The sequence below is a fragment of the Neltuma alba genome, unplaced genomic scaffold (genome assembly GCF_004799145.2).
Source record: "Neltuma alba isolate B1F8T4 unplaced genomic scaffold, ASM479914v2 tig00012917_pilon, whole genome shotgun sequence".
Lineage (NCBI taxonomy): Eukaryota > Viridiplantae > Streptophyta > Magnoliopsida > Fabales > Fabaceae > Neltuma > Neltuma alba.
The window spans coordinates 170978-182852 of NW_021637284.1; the positions used below are offsets into that span (position 1 = coordinate 170978).

General features: G+C 36.3%; 1 protein-coding gene across 1 annotated transcript; it reads left to right on the top strand.

Moving 5' to 3' along the window:
- Positions 1–3107: 3107 nt before the first annotated feature.
- Positions 3108–9652, top strand: LOC114732530 (probable polyol transporter 6). Its single transcript, XM_028919814.1, has 5 exons — positions 3108–3242; positions 3382–4769; positions 6155–6403; positions 6501–6716; positions 9229–9652. The coding sequence occupies exons 1-5, from the start codon at positions 3131–3133 to the stop codon at positions 9301–9303; spliced, it is 2040 nt and encodes a 679-aa protein (XP_028775647.1). The 5' UTR covers positions 3108–3130; the 3' UTR covers positions 9304–9652.
- Positions 9653–11875: the final 2223 nt, after the last annotated feature.

The window sequence follows — 11875 nt, forward strand, 5'->3', positions numbered from 1 at the left end:
AAAAATTTGTTTCTAGCAACGATTTAATTTTCCTCAGATGAAATACGCCTTCTCTATAGTTCAATCTGCCACCCGGCCCAAGTTGAATAAATATTTGATAAAACTAAAATTTTCTTCTTTTTTTTTTCAGAATAAAAGTACACTAACTGATCCGCCTTGTCCTGTTCATTAAATTGTTTAAATTATTTTGTCAGTGTTGAGTTTTTTTAATCAACTTTATCATCGTTCAGATTCTGTGCAAATCGTACAATTTTTAGGACGTACTGTAAAGTAGGAATCCGGTACTTGATTATTTGTGATGACTATTCAAATATTGATTCAAGAAGTTGTAATTGGTCTATCTCTTAGATGTTGTGCCTGTTTGGCAACACGATTGAAGGGGAAAAAAAGTAACTTATAGAGATGATAAGTCGGTTTGTAAATTTAGAAGCTACTTGTTATAGTTTTTAGCCAATCTAACTTATATGTCAAAAGCTACTTTTTTAAACATAATTTTAATAGCACCTAAAACTTACTTATAACTTATGCAAAAACAGCTTTTTAAAGTTAAAAAACATTTTTACCCTTATGTTTATAATATTTTTATACTTCTCTCTATATTTTTTATGCTTTTTCAATCAGTTTCTAGTTATTTATTTTTAATATTTTCTTAAGTGAAAATATTTTTAACAGTTTTTATATTTTTTAATTTTTAATATTATTTTAATTTTATATTTAGATAAATTATGCTGATCCAATTAATTATGTAATATTATTTGGTTCAAGAATTTTCACATTATTATGATTTGTAATTTAAATATATTTTATTCATTAAATATAGCTTCTTCATATTATAATAATTTAAAATTATTATATTTATAAATTCATATTTTTTATTTTAATTATTTAATAAAAATCATACCTATTTTGGTCATTTTACAAACTAAATTTATTTATTTAATCATAATCCAAACAATTTTTTTACTTTACAAACTAACTTTTATAAAAGTTAATCTAAACATAAATCACATTACTTAATCTAATTTTTACTCAACCTCGCTTTACTAAAAATCATATTAAGAATAAGTTACTTTTTTTACGGCTATTCCAAACGAACCCATCGGCAAATTGGCAAAACACGTTCATTTGGGGATTATCTCCGGGCCATTGCCAATATGATGATCGCAATGGTAGTTAAAAGAAACTGGTCAGCTCTTGGCATGGTGCTTTAATTTCATTTGAATTTAAGGCCGCTTTTTGTCAAATCAAAGGATTGTCACACAATCTCGGAGGATAAAAGTTCAATTTCTTATTTGTCAAGTGGCATCCGCACTGAGATGTTGGGTTTAAAATTAGTTTCCTGCAAAATTGTGGGGTGAGATACAGATATTACAGAAACAAGATTTGATATCCCTTCCATGCTACTCACAGCCGGGAAATAAGACTTCACTAAATCGCACTCTGTATAAAGTCATTAATACGGTTGGCCCACTATGTTGTTCTTTTCTCTACCCCTTTTCATCGTGGATTCTGAACGCACTCAGGCTCTTTGAATACAACCTTCACCGGCCGAATTACCATCCCCTTTTTGATAGGAATTTTCCCTTTCGGTTTTATCCAACATTGAGTTCAAAGGTCTAACCAATAAAGAAACCAATGCTTTTTTCCTCTAAAGTTCCAGTGGTAGCTCCCTTTCACCATTCTGTATGTGTCTCGCACAACTCTGATGTCAGATTATGTCATGTGCGTGTGTGTGTGTGTGTACCTATGTATATTTTGGGAGCCTATATAGTGGGAACTTAAGTTCAAAACAATAATCATTGCTCCTCACAAACATGTCAAGTCTCTTTCTGCTAAGTTCATCGTGTCAGATGAATCGTATGAAAAATTGTTCTGAGGTATACCCCCCCAAGGTACTACCTAAATCCTTATCGAAATATTGTCCAGTGCTCATCCCACTATAAATGGTGGAAAATCGAAAGGGCGAGACATGTTCCTATAAGTCATTCGAGCAGCTTAAAAGGTTCATCGCATGAGAGATATCTAGTGATGATGAGAGCACGTATGATCTGTTGGATTACTTTTGGATGCATTATTTGTATCAACGTGTTTCACGTGGCTGCTGTAAATTAACCCATCAAAATATCAACTTTGAGAAAAACATGTATTAATTTTGAGGCTTCACAAATGCCCTGTAAAGTTTAAACTTGAAAACTGCCTATATATATAAAGCAATTGTGAATAAATCAGTGCTGGCTCAAGCAAAGATGTTAAGTGCGCTCGATCGTTGGTTTAAGAGTTCCCATCAGAAGCCAGCTATATATGATGAGCCGATTTTCTGGCTCTGGCTTCAAGCACTTGTGGTCCTGGCCTCCTTCTATAACTGGCTTTTATTTATGATCCAAACATTAGACAAGGGAATAATTGTTCATAATATGGTTCAGAAATTGGGTGGCTATTGCATGTGATTGGAATTTGGCAAAGCATAAGTCATCGCCATCACAAAGTCATACAGAAGGAATTAATATACTCTTTTCTTGTTACCCATGGATCTTCAGTCCCATTTTATATTGACAGCGACGGCGCACGTATAACATCCACTACCCACCACGGACTGAGAAAAAATATCTAGAGCCTCCCTAACAGTTCACCATGAATATACTATACATTGCAACTGTTAACATTTTGGATACCTACTTCTTCAGAGCTGATTGCCTCCTGCACAGCGGCATATCAAGCGGAACGGATTTGATCAAGAAACAGGTCCGATTTGGTCAACTCATATCTGAACTGACTAGAATACTTGAACGATTTTCTTATACCAGCCAAGATTTTGAATACTAATAATTATGAGGGTCGGTATTGATGAAATTTCATAGTCATTATTATACATTTTTTCTTCTTCCCACAAATACAAAAGAAATCTGGCTGATCTGAGATTTTATTTTGTCTCGTTCAATAATCTGTATGGCGAGTGCGTTGTCTGGGGATAGTGGGAACCACTGAAACTATTCACCCAACAAGGAGGAAATGTATTTTTATAATTCACCATCCGCTATATAAGAGTCTCAAAGCCTCAAGTACAGACATAAACACACTGAGAAAGCAGTTAAAGATATAGGGAGGAAGAGAGAAGCACAGATCTTTTAGTATGGTGAAGGCTGCAGCGACCAAAGGTGGAGGAGAAGATGACATTAGCTTCAACAAATATGCTTCTGCCTGTGCTATCGTCGCTTCCATGATATCCATTATATTTGGCTATGGTATTAAATTATATCAATCCCCCTCTTCTCTCTTTCAACATGAACCTCAATTAGAACTCCTTTATTAACTATAATATTCACTTGCCAGTTCAAAATGAAAAGCTCATGCAAGATATGTTGTTATATACGTGACTTTCAGATACGGGTGTCATGAGCGGAGCTATGATATTCATAAAGGAAGACCTGAAAATCAGCGACACGCAAGTGGAGATTCTAGCAGGAATCCTTAACCTGTGCGCATTAGTAGGCACTTTGACTGCCGGAAGAACCTCTGATTATATAGGTCGTAGGTACTCCATCGTCCTCGCATCCATCCTCTTCCTGCTCGGTTCGCTTCTCATGGGCTACGGCCCAAACTACTTAGTTCTGATGGCAGGAAGGTGCACTGCTGGTATTGGCGTAGGGTTTGCCCTTCTCGTAGCCCCAGTTTATTCTGCAGAAATTTCCTCTGCCTCATCGCGTGGTTTTCTCACCTCTCTTCCTGAGCTTTGTATCGGCATAGGCATCCTTCTTGGCTATGTCTCCAACTACTTCTTCGGCAAATTGCCTTTAAGACTTGGATGGAGATTGATGCTTGGCATCGCAGCGATTCCTTCTCTTGCTTTAGCTCTTGGCATTCTAAGAATGCCAGAATCTCCAAGGTGGCTAGTCATGCGAGGCAAACTTGGAAAAGCCAAGAAAGTCTTGCTGCAGATTTCCAATACCACAGAAGAAGCAGAACTACGCTTCAAGGATATAAAAGTCGCTGCTGGGATTGACGAGGCCTGCCAAGAGGACGTTGTTAAGGTTTCTACAAAGTGTCAAGGTGAAAGTGTCTTGAAAGAACTGATTTTAAGGCCTTCGCCTTGTGTTCGATGGATGCTGATTACGGTCGTTGGGATTCACTTCTTTGAGCACGCGACTGGCATAGAGGCCGTGATGTTATATAGCCCAAGAATCTTCAAGCAAGCCGGCGTCACCTCTAAGGACAAGCTCTTACTCACAGTGATTGGAATCGGTTTTACAAAGGTTGCCTGTCTGATCATAGCCACGGTGTTGCTAGACAAAGTTGGAAGAAGACGCCTCTTGCTAATAAGTCTGGGAGGGATGATCTGTGCCCTTTCAGTATTGGGGTTCAGCCTGACTATGTCAGATCATTCTACAACGAAACTGGTATGGGCCTTGGGCCTGAGCATAGCGTCCACCTACACTACTGTTGGGTTCTTTAACATTGGGCTTGGGCCGGTCACTTGGGTCTACAGCTCTGAGGTATTCCCTTTGAAGCTGAGAGCGCAAGGGGCGAGTATAGGAGTTGCTGTGAACAGAGTGGTGAATGCGAGTGTTTCCATGAGCTTTATTTCCATCAACAAGACAATCACTATTGGTGGGAGCTTCTTCATGTTTGCCGGAATATCTGCATTGGCTTGGGCCTTCTTCTTCTTTTTCCTCCCAGAAACCAAAGGCAAGTCCTTGGAAGAGATGGAGAAACTTTTTACTAAAAATAATAATTCCAGAACTGGGGCCTTTGGAACTGATCCTGCAAATAATGTTTGACGAGAAGGACCTTCTTTTTTGTTAAAAAAAAAAAAAATTCTGCAGTCGGGATATAACAAGAGGTTGGCTGCAAGATTGTAGCCACCTGCCACCACGCATAGAGCTCAGTGAGGGGAATTGTTCCCGCGAACCCCCCCCCTTTTCTGGATATTATGCGGATAATGCGTATTATTGTATCGATATTTGATAATATGACTTTTTATATTATACTACCTCCGGTCCTTAATATAAGACCCTATTTGACTTTTATTTTGGTCCTAAATATAAGACCCCAATCTACTTTGTCTCTCATATTTATACATTTTTTTTCCAAAGTAACGCTTCTAATAATAAAATTCTAGTCAATACACTTGATTAGCAAAGATATTTTAGGAAAGACAACATCTATTTAGGACAAATAATTAACTCAACTTACTTTCTTAATCTTCTCAAATTAGTTAACTGGCTCTTATAATTAGGATCGGATGTAGTACTTCTTATATTATACTAGCATCAGTAGACAATAGTATACTAATATATTATACGAAGTACATAGAAGTTGCATAGAAATTCACATAGCATTAAAAAAAAAAATCAATTTGCAGGACAAAACAAATCAACAGTGTAGCGCTGGTTTCCCCCCAAAAAAAAAAAATACCGACGTGAAAGAATGTTATGAAATTATTAAATACAATGCATTTAAACTATAAAATTAACAAGAGTTAGGCCTGCAGACTATTAATTTCTTGGTCAAAACATGCTATGCCATAGCTTGAAACATTTTAATATACCACAAGACATCAAATGGTCTAAAGAATAATGTAATCTATTTTTGGTTTTGTGTAGCAAATTGTTAGGCTAGCAATGCTGGTAAAAAAAAAAAAAATTTGTTAGGTTAGCAATCTAACCAACCGCCAACATGGTGCTATAGTAGGAATTGGCCAAATCAATCCAACAACAATAACTCGATCATTAAACGTCAAACAATAACAGAATGAGAATCCGGTCAAAAACAGAATAAGTCAAACGGTGACGTTTAACGTCGGTTGCCTTTTCTCACTCTCAAAGACGTTTTCCGATAAAATTATTCATTTCTCTTCGGCAGGGCCACTATAATCAAAAGTCATAGGCATTGATGTGGCGTCCACATTGGCTTAAAAAGATGTGATTTGGTTCCCCGCCTGCGGTATGATTATTGGATTTGGGGCGAAGCCATGTTGAATATAAAGAAATTCTTTTATCTCTCTCGTCAGTGTATATCCCAGTAACACGCTCGCATATATGAGATCGGACTCATCTCACATTTCGCAAATCTGAGTCCGCCTGACAGTGATGCAGCGATCACGGAAATAGGAAAGTGTCATCTTCTAATATCAGAATTGGATTAAGACCTACCTTGAATATCTCCTCTGAACGAAGAAATGAAAGATGATGACGCACTCCCAACAACCACAGCCTTTGCGAAGAAGGAAAGTGCCGATTCGGGTTTGTTTGGGAAAGGGAAGTATAAATTCTGGGCGTTAGCTGCCATTTTGCTTCTCGCACTTTGGTCCATGTTCACCGGTACTGTATCTCTTCGGTGGTCCGGAAGTCTCAACAGTTTGTCCAAGGACCTCGATACTCCCATCCATGACGACCTTGATGTCCTTGTAAGTTGGTTTTCCGTTTGGATCTCTGCTGTGAATTTCATGCAGAATATGAAGGAGTTGTGTGGAATTTACTGGGAATTTTGGTTTTGTGGTCCAGGAAATGGAAGAGAGGGAGAAGGTGGTGAAACACATGTGGGATGTATACACCAACAGCCGTCGGATCAGATTACCGCGATTCTGGCAGGAGGCATTCGAGGCAGCTTATGAAGTGCTAACTAGTGATGCGCCTGGGGTCAGAGAGGCCGCCATCACGGAGATCGCCAAGATGTCTGTGCGCTCCATTGATTTCGACTCCCCTCCCATCCAATCAACGGTTGGTACTTCTCTCGTAATCTTTGATCTCTTTGGCAGGGCCTCTTTTTAAGTTTATTTACTGTGTTGTTTTTAGAATATTGGTTTTGCGGTATGGTGTTAAAGGAAGAATTTAAACTTCTGTGCAATCGTGTCGTTATCAGGAAATACATTGCTGTCAGTTCCAGGGGCATTGCTTAGCTTTCTTTTTTTTCCTTTGTTTTCCCCCTCTCGCCGGTGCCCTGCGTGGTCAAAATTCTTGGTGACGTCAAAAGGAACTAAAAACTGCTCGAATCTTTTATCGGATATAATCCATATGGAGTTTCGTTGTGCAGAATTTTAGAAATGGTTGTTGGGGTTAATCGAACTCACTTAACTAGTTATTAGCGCCATCTTCAATCCTGTTCTTTAAATGAATATTGGAAGAACGGGTTGATTAGGAGATTGATGCCGGAATGTGACTTGTGTATATCACTTGACCAGTTTGTCCAAATTGACAACAGGTCTATATCATTCTGTCATCATTCTTTGCTATCGTATTCAATTGTCTTGAATTGACGTTTGGGCTATCTTGGTTTTGGACATGCGATGGAGGCGAAGCAATTTCATTTTTATCTTCACTCAAAAAATAGCTTCTTTTGAATTGTTTTAATTGTCTGATACTACCTCCAATCCTTAATATAAGATCCTATTTGATTTTTATTTTGATCCTAAATATAAGATCCCAATCCACTTTGTTTCTTATATTTATATATTTTTTTCCAAAGTAACCCTTCTAATAATAAGAGTTCTAGTCAATACACTTCATTAGCAAGGATATTTTAGGAAAGACAATACCTATTTATAACAAACAACTAACTCAACTTACTTTCTTAATCTCCTCAAATTAGTCAACTGGCTCTTATAATTAGGACCGGAGGTAGTATTATTGGCATCTGTGCATGTCTTTCTCAGTCACTGAATATCGCTTCATTTTGCTGATGTTATATACTATGGCCTGGTTCTGTAGATGTTTCATGTTTCTCAGTGGAAGAGTTGTACTAAACTTTTTCCAAAAGTTGTGCAAATTTTGAGATTTCAGTGAATCATATCCCATGCAAATATATGACCCAAGTTTTTTAAGTTAGAGGTTCTGTAATACTAACAGAAGTAAATAAAATATCAACTGCGTTCAGATAAGTGCGTGAATCAATCCTCTAACAGTATGTTAATTAGAGAAGGAAAAAAAATTCTTGCTGTAACCCTTGAGATTGTTAACTTCCCAGCAGCCCTTCTTACTGCAACCCTTTTGAGATTTGTCACCAACATTCCTTAGGTAGTGCTCAGCTTTAGAGGTTCAGCTCAGGGCTATTTTTGCTTTTGCTCAGATGAGAGAGTGTAACTGGAGAAAAGTGAGCATACCAACGAATATATGCTTTATACTGGTTTAGGTAATGAAAACACTTTGTAGTTCATGGATCACTTTTTTCCTGTAAGAACTCGTAATAACCTTCAAGTACCTGGTGATTGTTGTTTCTTTTTGTTTCTTTTGAAAATGACCACAGCATGTTAGGGCGATTTGCTAGACTTGTATTTCTATTTTTAAGGTTTTACTGCATCATGATGAGTTGATAAGAGTCTTATTGATGAATCCTTCTTCAAGTGGTTGTTTCAGAAGTAGTGTCCCGGATATGTAGTAATGAAACAAGACTGGTGCTTACGTGGAGTGGTACAGTGGAATATTCAGTTAAGATGATGGAAAACCATGTTAGGGATGATAATGAAAACCATTCTTGAGGTTTCTTTCCTTAATAACTTAAGCTTTTGGAATGAAATAGTCTCAAACCAAAAGGGTTGTTAGGAGGATATACTTCTTCAAACAATTTCAATTTGAAAGTGATATATGCTAAGATCAGCTTTCTTGTGTGGCTAATACAAAAAAGCAGACTGGACATTGTGATTCTAATGGCGTAGTTTGCTTAATTCTGCTGGCACCTTAATGTATTTTAGTTGTTTCTTCCAACTTCCAAGTTTAAATATTTGCCGGACATGGGGAAAACTCAAACTTGTAGAGTTGTAGTGGCTGAGGGTTTCTTTCATTTCTCTTGACTCTATGTAGAAAAATGATGAGTTTTGGTTCTGAGCTTTATATATTCGTGGCACGATGATGGCAAAATACACAATAATTGGCCTTTGTTTTGGAATTGAAAGTTAAATTTACTAGTTGGTTTAAATGTGCGGTCTTATTTATGTGAAGACTATAACTTTTCTTGCCTGGATGTCGTTGATATAGTATAATGTAACTTTTTCTTCTCTATCTATTTGTGTTTGGGAGTGAGGGTAAGGCGCATGAGGGAAATTAGTATATTACATTGAAGTGAGGGAGAATCAGAATCTTAATGAAACCACAAGTCTCGCCAATTTATATTTTAAGGCATTAACATTATGAACTTGCGCTAATTTATCCAAGCTTTTCAGCGACCATAATATAATTTGAAATCTGATGCATGCTTCTGCTATGGCCTTATATTTTTCACCATGTATAATCACTGCAGAGAGCACAAGAATTTAGCAAAAGCCTGAAGCAACAACAAAAAGGTAAAGAAGCAGCAACAATTACTGGAGCTTAAAGATAAGAAGAATTGAGAGCATCGAAGGGCATGATTTGTAATTAAAAATGCCCATGCGCTGCGAGAAGTTTGTGAAGAGGCAGTGATCCACCAAGCCATAGTACGCTTACAATGCTTTTAGAGCAGGATAAATTATGCATTTTATTATTATAGGTTGTATTTTTCCAAATTTTTTGGTCATTCAAAATCTTCACAATACAAGGGATAGTAAATTTGGAGCACGACCTTTTTGGGCAGATTATTTCGTGCCAAAGAATGTTTCTCGAGGTTCAGCTCGTTAAGATCATAGCAAAATCCACTTTATCTTTTGATAATAGATTCTCAGGAGTCTCCTGGATAGTCAGATCAATTATCCCTGCTTCATTTTTAAGTTTACGAGATCAACCTCCCCTCCCTTATTTCTGAGTCCTTCCTATATAGGCAGTTCCTTGATTCTTTTAGTTTTCACAATATGCTTATTAAGTAGCCAGCGTAAATGGAGCATTTGGTGAAGGGTTAAATTATATTTTGCTATATTTGGAAAATTATATTTTTTATCATTATGAATATATTGCATATTTGAGTTGATAAAAGAGAAAATTATATCTGACGTTCTTAATATTTGAAATTTTTTCCTTAAAACATGATTTAACTACCCATGAAAATTGGTATAGTTTGCTTTAAATCTGAGAGATAACAAATGGCAGAGCAACAAAAAAGAGGGGACATGGAAAGCAAGGGAAGAAGAAGAATAAAGTCGAAAAGAATGTCTCACTACTAAAGCGGGGAATATTTGTTGTGTTTTAATGTTTTATTTGCATTTTTGACCGAAAAAATGTTAAAATAGATTGACCAAGCTGCATCTTTTTTTATTTTATTTTGTAAATGACGTTATTCAACTTATTTATTTAATGAAGTGTATTATTTTGGCACCAGACACAGAAACATTATTATTTTCAAATTTTAGTATTTTATTAAGAAGTAAAAAAAATAATTATATCTTAAAATAAATTTAGCTGTTTATATCCGGTATATCAAAAAGTAAAGGTGGGAATTTATATAGTATTTGTAACTAATTTTTTCCTACTTTTTTGGTAGCATATTTAACGAACTTTATTTAAAAATATGAAGGAAAAAAAATCAGTGGCTGAAGGAGATTGTTCCATGCCTCTAGGAATTAAATCTTTAACTATTTGTCCAAGAGATACGAATTTTTACCTTCTCTGAATGTCTCCATTTCCTCTCCATTGAGCCCAACCTCGCCGTTTTCTTACTAAAATAAAATCTAGGTCATTCTTTTTTTTCAATCGGGGCTGTTGGGACTTCTTTTCAGCTACTCCCTGTCTCTTGTGTGCAAGCTGTTCCTAAAAACAAAAACATGCCTCAACCCCACCCCTCATTTGCTGCTTTGTTATTACGTGCCTCCGCTGCATTCGATCCCCATCTCTCATCTTCTAGGAGTACTCTCCGGGGTTTTAGTTATGAGAAATTTGGGTGCTTTGATTTGAACAGAGATGTAGCAATAGTCAGGGAACTTACCACTACTTTGCTTTTGATCGGCGTTCTTCCTTTTGAAGTAGAACCCTTTTTGAGTCAAACTCAACTCTTCCAATACATTTCAGTACATATGTTTCTGACAATCTTGAAGATTTGATAAAGTGATTTTCTGTGTTGATACAGATTAATGTAACCTGTTATTTAGCGTTTTGTTGGGGCCAAAGCCATGTAACATGTCAAGAACTTATGTACTACCTCCGGTCCTAATTATAAGACCCAATTGACTAATTTGAAGAGATTAAAGAAAGAAGTTAACTTAGTTATTTGTAATAAATAGGTGTTATCTTTCCTAAAATATCCTTACTAATCAACTATATTAGCTAAAACTATAATTATTAAAAGAACTACCTTAGGAAAAAATGCATAAATATGAGAGACAAAGTGGATCAGGGTCTTATATTTAGAACCAAAATAAAAATCAAACAGGTCTTATATTAAGGACCGAAGTATATAAGAAGAAAACACTGTAGTTTCCTTCACATTTCCAGAGCAAGGTTCTTTCTGTCTTTCTTTCATTGAACTCGCTAGCTGAAAGTTTTGTAATTTATGAGAAACTGGATTAGTGATGGAACCCGAAGGAAAAGAGAGGGGCACGACTATGGCAGAAGATGAGACATGGGGAACAAATGTGTGCTGCTATTGCACACCTAACTAGAGTAATTGAAAAGAAGTTCCAACATGGAAAAAAAGAATGGCCCAGGTTTTGTTTTATTAAGAAAAGAGTGAGCTTGGGCTCAATGGAGGGGAACCGGAGAAAGCCAGTAAATGGAGACATTTCTCACCGCTCTTCATTGTGGGTCGGTAAAAAAATATTATCGTAAGATGTTTAAAATTTTAACGGCCGTAAATATGGTAATTGATCTAATTTCAATAGAATGATTCCGATAGAAAATTCATTATAGAATATACAAGAAGTTGTTTAAAAGTTGTGAAAATTCATTATCAAGATAGACAGGGTTTCCCAATTTATTTGTATATATTATAAATATTGTTGTATCACAAATATAATTCTTGGGGTTAGATTTTACTTAATCCT

What these genes read in the sequence shown, in the direction of transcription:
- LOC114732530 (XM_028919814.1), top strand. Translation starts at nt 3,131, where the DNA reads ATGGTGAAGGCTGCAGCGACCAAAGGTGGAGGAGAAGATGACATTAGC. An exon ending in GAACTGATCCTGCAAATAAT is followed by an intron (nt 4,770 to 6,154) that starts GTTTGACGAGAA and finishes GACCTACCTTGA; the next exon opens with ATATCTCCTCTGAACGAAGA. An exon ending in ATGACGACCTTGATGTCCTT is followed by an intron (nt 6,404 to 6,500) that starts GTAAGTTGGTTT and finishes TTTGTGGTCCAG; the next exon opens with GAAATGGAAGAGAGGGAGAA.